The following is an 8,114-nucleotide window of genomic DNA, read 5'->3' as shown; positions in this document are numbered from 1 at the left end:
TATTTTTACAGAAGTATACTAATTGCGTTAATATTTATAGAACAGTATAGATATAGCATTACTGTAAAATTAAACAAAGTACAATATTTATAAATAAATATTAGAACAATTAATTACAATCGATTGAATGTGTCTTGAATTATTTATGTAAATTTAATATAATATAATATAAGAAATATAAAATAATAAAATTTAAACAACAATTGCACACGCGTATTTAAATAATTAATTCAATATATCATTTCATTTGCATTAGAATTAAATTAAAAAAGAGAAGTTAAAATTTTCTAATGCATCGAACGTCAGCCATTGGCCCGACAGTGCTTACGTTGCACCATACAAATTTTATGAACACCGTAAGCAATATCGATTACCGGATCTCACCACGGGGAGGTTGCTGCGTTGGAGATCCATTATAAAATGAAAGAAAACAAATAAATAAATGTACTTGCACGTATATGTATGCAGTTGTATCAGTATTCCACCATTGATTAGTATAATCTCCATGGAACGATGGTGAACGTCTTTCTGAGAGGGTGGAAAGAATGGGATGATTGCATACGTGTTTCTGAAACCATAAAAAGAATGACAGATTATTGCAAAAATTTGTGTGAAACCATGGAAAAATCTAAAATCATATAATTCTAATTAAAGATCATCTTACCTAATGTCAATGCATTCACACCATCGATTGACTGTATCAATCTGTAAATCAAATGAGATTTAATTAGATATCAAATTTTGTAATGAAATATTAATTAATTAGACAGTAATAATTACTTACACGGAGCAGAACTAGTTGATACCTGACACACCGCTGTCCGGAAACAAAGTGAGCTGATGACGTAGTCGAGTCACCTCTCCCCACCTATTTACCTTATAAGGCAGTGCCTAAATGTTTTTCTATGCATACTAGATGAAAGATCACGTGTACACACAGCTGAGGCTTGTCTCGTTTGATTCTTATCTTTGTCTTCGCAAGTCTTTCTTTTTCTATCCGTACATTCAAACGTATTTGATCATTAGTATGGATAAACGTAAACATAAAAATCAATAAGCTATATATAATACGTTAAATATGTTATATATTAAATAAACTACAAATAAAATAATACATTAGTATGAGAATGTATAATTATGTATCGATTAAAAAAGTATAATATATTATTCGAGCTTATTGGTGTAATAGAAAAAAGCTGAGATTTTTGTTCAAATGCTAAAAAAGTATTGACTAAATTGCCAAGTATATCTTTTATATATGTATTTAATATATATATAAAGATTAGAAAGTATATACGAATGTAAAACTAGCCAAATCAATGCTGCACTTTTCTAAAAAACCAAATACTTGCGAGTCTGTAAATAGATTGTAATAAAAAAAATTAAAGTATCAAAAAAAACAGGACGCGAATTTATGTACATATGTATATGAAATGAAAGTGACATTAAAAAATTGTCATTTGGCCAGTGTGTTACCTGCAAATGTATAAAAGTTATTAAAAACATTATAAAGTAATTAGTATCTGTATATTAAATGGATAAAAGGAATAAGGATATTATATTAATTAGAATATTATATAAAAAAAATCTTGATAAGGACACAAGGAAATAAATAAAAGTCTATTTTAAAAAATACAAAAGAATACATCAACAAAAAAGTAGCACTCAATACATTCTCACACTGTTTTTTAATTGTAGGACTTTATTTTCTAACATGTGTATTTACTTTTCATTTTTATATGTATTAACGATCAATACAATTAAATGTATATAAAGAAAAAGAAAGACTTGCTTAGACAAAGATAAGAATCAAACGAGACAATATGTTCATAAAATGTCGAAAAATGCAATACTGTAAATGATGCATTTTTGAAATTTCTTTTCAAAGTTTGAGTAAACATTTTTTATACTTAGAGTAATTAGATTTTAATGAATCTTATATTTAATTAAAGTACACTCTTTTTTCTACGCGTAGAATACTTTGTCGAGTTATAATTTTTGCATGTAAAGTTTAGAAAATGTCAGAGAATGCAATGCTCTAAATTGTACTGCTTTGCTATTTCTTTAAAAAGTTTTGGTAAATATTTTTTATACTTAGAGTAATTAGATTTTAATGAATCTTATATTTAATTAAAGGACTCTCTTTTTTCTACRCGTGGAATACTTATTCGAGGTATAAATCGATATGCAAAGTTTCCTAAAATTTTTGAGAATGCAATGCTGTAAACAGTGCCTCTTTGCAATTTCTATGAAAAGTTTGTGTAAATATTTATTATACTTAGAGTTATTAGATTTTAATGAATCTTATATTTAATTAAAGGACTCTCTTTTTTTTACGCGCAGAATACTTTGATGGATTCTAAATTTAGGATGTAAAGTTTAGGAAATTTCAAAAATGCAGTGCTCTAAATTGTGCAACTTTGCTATTGTTTCGAAAAGTTTAGGTAAATATTTTTTATACTTAGAGTGAACTTATCTCAATGAACCTTAAATTTAATTAAAGAATACTCTTTCCCCTACGCGTAGAATACTTTGCTAAACTTAAAGTCTCGTATTTAAGCTACATAAAATTYAAGARAATGCAATGCTGTAAAGTATGTACCTTTCACACATATCAGTCATATCTTTGAAACGTTCATGTCAATATTTTTTATACTTACAATGAATGTGCTTACGCGAAAAGTGGTCCCCTGAGCTTCTACTATGTACCTTAAAGTAACTTACTCTCACTTCAATTTCTGGTATTCTATAGGTAAATTACCGACTGAACACTGTTACCAACATTCGAAAAAATAGAAATTTCTATCATTTTTTGAATTGAAAATTGCTTTATTGTTAATCTATCAATTCTTGGTAAATTATCGATTGATAATAAACAATGAATTGATGGTAAGTTATCAACTTTTAAATTCTTTCACCATGAAACTGTTTTTTATTCTATAAAGGTAAGCAAGCATCTGATATATGCCAGAAGTAAATTTATTAACTTCAAAGACATAAAGATTAAGGAGGTACTACAAAAAGTAATTTATACATCCTTAACATGATGTTTTTCTTAAATAACATCTAAAGTGAGGGGAAAATTTTGGGAAATATCACGAAAGGAATATGTTAACAGGATAACATGAAGTTAACGAAGGTGGCACGAAAAATCTATTACTTCTTATTAAATGATGATCTTCTAATACAAAGTTCGATTTTCTGGAAAATTGTTAAATTTATCACGATTTAAAAGCTGTGAAAATATCTGACTAAGTTCCAAATCTGAATAAACATAATTCATACAATTTCTTATGTTTTTTTTCAAAATTATTACTACTTTCTAGATTCATGTGTTATTACAAAGGTACAATTATTGTTAATTTTTATATCATTTACTTCAAATTATTTATAATATACCCCATAGTAATATTTGATTATTAAACAATAAATAATGCTTCGATCGATACTATAATTGTTTCATTTTCATATGAAAGTATAAATAAATGATAAAATCTGAATTTTTAGTTATAATTATTTAAATGACTAGGTACATCAATACTTGTTTCTTTTTTTTACTAATTACCAATATTTTTATAAAATAAAGAAAATCTTTTGAAATGTTAATCGACAAAATATCTGTTTAAAATTTAACAAAAATAATAGAAAATTCTTATCGTGATATATAACGAAATTAAAATGAATATAATTTATTTATAATTATCCTTTAAAGAAAAAAAAAAAAATAGGAACAATCGGAATTGCCAGGTGTGGGGTTCGAACCCACGCTCCCATGTGGGAACCAGAACTTAAATCTGGCGCCTTAGACCGCTCGGCCAACCTAGCTCGATGAGGGGCACTGTTTTATAATATTATACAAGCCTAGAAATATTTCATTGGAATAAAATAATAATAATCATTGCAAATTGAATGTAAAAAACAATATTTATATCGTAAATTCGTATAACATATGAAATGGGTATATATATATACCAATATGAATTATATATTAATGTTTATTTTAATTTTAATCAGTTGTTACTAATATCAATAAAAAATTGTACTATAATATGAATGTGTATAATAAAAATAATGATAAATAATATAAAATTCGCAAAGGGATAAAGTAAATGATAGAGTAAATTACCATTTGCTATTAAAATGTCTTATTATTTCTTATTAAATTCTTCGTATAAAAAATACAAACATAATTAGATATATCACAATATATCTTATCGGTTTGTCATTAATAATACAAATATTTAGTCATTCTCAGAACGTTGAATTTAATCCAACGTTCTTGCATAATATAAAACAATGTCTTTTATGAACAATAAATATAATCCGTAGTCAAAAGTATACTATGGTGATAAAATAAGTATCACATTGTTCAGGCAGCCCTACAATTATTTTTTAACTAAAACATTAAAGTCCTGTTTTCTTGTTTCAGGCAATAATAAATAAATAATTTATCATATAAATAACTTAGCTTCGATTCCGTAGACAATAAATAAATAATATTAATAATAATAATAAATAATCGTTCTTGTGAATGTGAACAAAGTAAAAAAAAATTCAATAAGTTAATAAATAAATAAATTAAAAAAAAAAAGAAATAAACTAATCTAACCTATACGTATAGTATTTGTGTAAATTTTTCGATGTTCGATATCGATTATGAACACTCGACGGATAATTCCTAAATTAATCTATATCAGCGTATTTTTTGTTTGTTTGTTTATCAACCGTCCGTATCGTTTTTTTTTAAATCAAATTTCTTCCTTTTCGAAGAAACCCTACGAATTCGCGCATCCTTCATTTAACACACATACACACGTATAGAAACATAAAATACATAACGTTCAATTTAATAATCGAATACGCGTCTCCAAGCGTGAAGATAATCTTTGTATTTAATTAAAACACCCCAATCGCGAATGAGTCTTCTAGTATCGTCAACCGGATCCCTTTCAATTTGATTCATGATACTTCTTTCAATACGTTGTGGTAAACGTATCGAAGGAAGATCTGCAATAGTACTCTCAACTTCGCACAACATACTCAAAATATGAGCTTGCGTAGCCTTCAATGCATCATGGGTTTTCGATATGGGTTCGTCTCCTACCAATTCTTCAAATGCAATAGCAAACTTTTGTAAATCCATGTGTAACTTTGGCAAATGATTAAGGATCTGTAACAGATGACAAGGTAACAAGTTAAATATAACAATTTAAATAAAAACATTTGTTTGCTTGCTTGCTCGTTGACACTTTTTTCTTACTCCCACCCTTTCTTACAAATTTCAGTCTTTCATTGTTATCATCAAGAAAGTTAGCGCGTGGTGCAGCTTGGATAAACGAATCGATGAATGAAGCTTTGTAAGAATTCAAGAGTATGTTAGAGATAAAGAACAGAATTGTGGTGGTGGTGTTGAAGGGGGTGCACTCAAACGTTTGTTGGGGTCTGGATGAAAGGAAAGGGGGGAATGGTAAAGCATCTACGTTGCAATACATGCAATAAACAGTGGAAGGATAAGCACGTAGACGGGTAGTAAACGTATTATCGGTTAAGTTGTGGCTTTTATCAGTACGCTCACATCGAGGAAACAGACGAGCATGATTACGGAGCAGTTCGACCCGGCTAACATGAGAAACAGTTGCAGTCATCATCGTCGTCGTTGTCGTCGTCGTCACGACGACGTTTCTCTACGTTATGCGCACGCAATACACACACACACATATAAACACACGCGAGTACTCACAAACCGGTGAAACGATCGCACGCGTTCCTACTATCCTGCTACTTTATAATAATTACCGTCTCATTAAAATTTGTTATTTAACGTTGCGTTAATCAATTGCAATAGAGTGCACGGGTGATATTGCACGTTGTACCAACAACAACTAAGATACGATTTGCAAACTAACATGTTATATCCGTTCCGTGAAAGCTTTTTTACTTTTACTCGTTCGGTTATATCTACTTTACCTACCTATCTTCGTATTGCATTTACTATCGTTAATATAGATACTAGAGATTTTAAATACGAGTCCGTGTTTTTTTTTTGAAAAACATTTGATCGATAAGAAATGCATGTATGTATAGAATTCATTGATTTTTAATACACTAATCGATACAAGTCAACGAGCAAGTACTATTTATTAGTTGTAATATTCTAAACATGATTATTACCGTTTGCTGACTGCTTTTTCCGAGTCTCCTGATATAATTAGAATCCTTTTTCCCTGGTATCCAATTAGGTATGTATTGATGTTCGTGAACGCCGATTCTAACGCGATTGTACAGATATTCGTAATCGTGATTTAGATAATCCTGCAACGTGATCTTATGCTGCAATTTTAAACGGCTCAAGATCGAGCCTAACTCCTGCTGGGAGTCAGCATCGAAACCTTGGTCGATAACATCACCGCACGGCAGGTACCATGGTGGAATATCCGTCACGTATCTGACGTTTCTATTATTCGGTGCTGCAATCACGACCGTTGCTACGAAAAGAGCAATGAATATGGAAGATTTTTCGAATATCATATTTGTTTGATCTCACTGTGTTGAACAATCACACTTCTTCTTATATATAATGTGACAAGATTGAAATAACGTTCACTTTGATTTTTTAAGCTTGGAAATTTGTTTTGTTGTTTAATATATCAAACGATTCGAAACGAGGTAGAATTTTTTCTTATCTTCACGTTTTGATATATAGTAAAGATTTCTTTTTTTCGGTTTTCTTTTTGAAGAATGCAGGAATATGTCAAAAGGATTAACGATATGTATGTATATATGTATGTATAGTTAGCTCGTCCAACTCTCGACACCGTTGTTCACGATTGCTGTGAAATCTTCAACTGAGATTGTCAAACCCTACTCCTTACTCCTTATATATGGGATTGTGTAAACAATCGAACGTACGTACACGCACGTTTGACGTCTCGTACGGCCCAACAGGCCGCACTTGCCAGGGTGGCCGGAAATCTTTTGTCCATTGCTTATTCGCCTATACTAAGTTTCATTTTCTTTAAATCTTCTTCGTAACATAGGCCAATATGTTTGAAAAGATCATTGCTAAATGGTAAACGCACAATTTCGTCTATATTTCAAATAACAATTTTTGCTAATGCGATTTGTTAAATATTTCGTTAGGTTTGTTCTTAAATATATTTAGAAACAAGTTTTCAAATTGTATTAAACAACTTGGATATGTACAAATTTCGGAATCCCTTCCCCCTTGTTTTCTTCTACGCATAAAAAAAAAATATAAAAATACGGTGTTTTCAGAGTAGACTAACAACTTTTCGGTATTCCTTTCGCGAGAGATACTTGAAAAAAGGTATACGTGCAGAAATGATTATCCAAATGTATCCGTTATGACGCCGTTTAGTAACCCAATGAATTTTCTATGGATTTCGTTGAAGTTTTATAGACATATCGATTTTCTTCGAAGTAATCATCGGCCGACTTATACAGTCACGGGTTTTACTGTTCCGTACCGGTTCGAAACGATCATATTCTAAAATATAGTACAACCTATCGGCTAAAATCTTTCGTCCGGCAAGTTCTACAGACGCAAACAACGATTTGTTGACTTTGTGATTCAAATGGGAAAGCCACGAAGAAACGCCCCGACCAAACTCGTTGTCACCACTGAGAATCAACCCACCACGATTCTGATCTCGATATCCGAAATGGTGAAAGAGAATAAAAATAATAACACAAATGTTAAGACTTTGGAATCGGTAAGGAGGGGGGTTGATGGGTGTGTGGGAGTTACGAAACGCTGTGTCTTTTGCAATCAAAAATATTCTTATAAAAATACAAAAAATATGATACTTAACAAATGATAATAAAATGAATAATCGGATAACACCAGAAGCATTTATTATTATCTCTTCAAAATTTGTAATAGTCAAGAAAGGTGTGTATGTGTGTGAGAGACAAAAAAATAGGATTCAAATTATATCCCATGTAAAAATATTATTTATCCATCGAATGTTGAATCAAATTTAAACTTTTGGTATCGTATATTGGCCTTTGTTAATAATATTAATTATAAATAATAATCAATAAAAAATATTATAAAAATAATGCGTACGCGAAACATTTGCTTAGATTTAACG

The 8,114-nt window shown here is 29.9% G+C and overlaps 1 protein-coding gene and 1 non-coding gene across 2 annotated transcripts; both read right to left on the bottom strand.

Annotated features, from left to right (window-relative positions):
* Positions 1-3,741: 3,741 nt before the first annotated feature.
* On the bottom strand, positions 3,742-3,825 carry Trnal-uaa. The gene has a single exon. It is a non-coding gene; the product is annotated as a tRNA-Leu (tRNA).
* A 1,021-nt stretch (positions 3,826-4,846) lies between these two features.
* LOC106788984 lies at positions 4,847-6,983 on the bottom strand. Its single transcript, XM_014752754.1, has 3 exons — positions 6,914-6,983; positions 6,172-6,485; positions 4,847-5,170 (listed from the first exon to the last, which is right to left on the bottom strand). The coding sequence occupies exons 1-3, from the start codon at positions 6,981-6,983 to the stop codon at positions 4,847-4,849; spliced, it is 708 nt and encodes a 235-aa protein (XP_014608240.1).
* Positions 6,984-8,114: the final 1,131 nt, after the last annotated feature.

The sequence above is a fragment of the Polistes canadensis genome, unplaced genomic scaffold (genome assembly GCF_001313835.1).
Source record: "Polistes canadensis isolate GaletaPanama2010 unplaced genomic scaffold, ASM131383v1 scaffold_159, whole genome shotgun sequence".
NCBI classification, from domain to species: Eukaryota; Metazoa; Arthropoda; class Insecta; order Hymenoptera; family Vespidae; genus Polistes; species Polistes canadensis.
Note: the sequence above shows the minus strand (reverse complement) of the source record. Positions and strands in the feature narration are given on the sequence as shown.

Coding starts and splice junctions, on each gene's coding strand:
- LOC106788984 (XM_014752754.1), bottom strand. CDS start 6,983: ATGGACAAAAGATTTCCGGCCACCCTGGCAAGTGCGGCCTGTTGGGCC. Junction 6,486..6,913: donor ACGAGACGTCAAACGTGCGT/GTACGTACGTTC, acceptor CTCTTTTCGTAG/CAACGGTCGTGATTGCAGCA. Junction 5,171..6,171: donor GAAAAAGCAGTCAGCAAACG/GTAATAATCATG, acceptor CATCTGTTACAG/ATCCTTAATCATTTGCCAAA.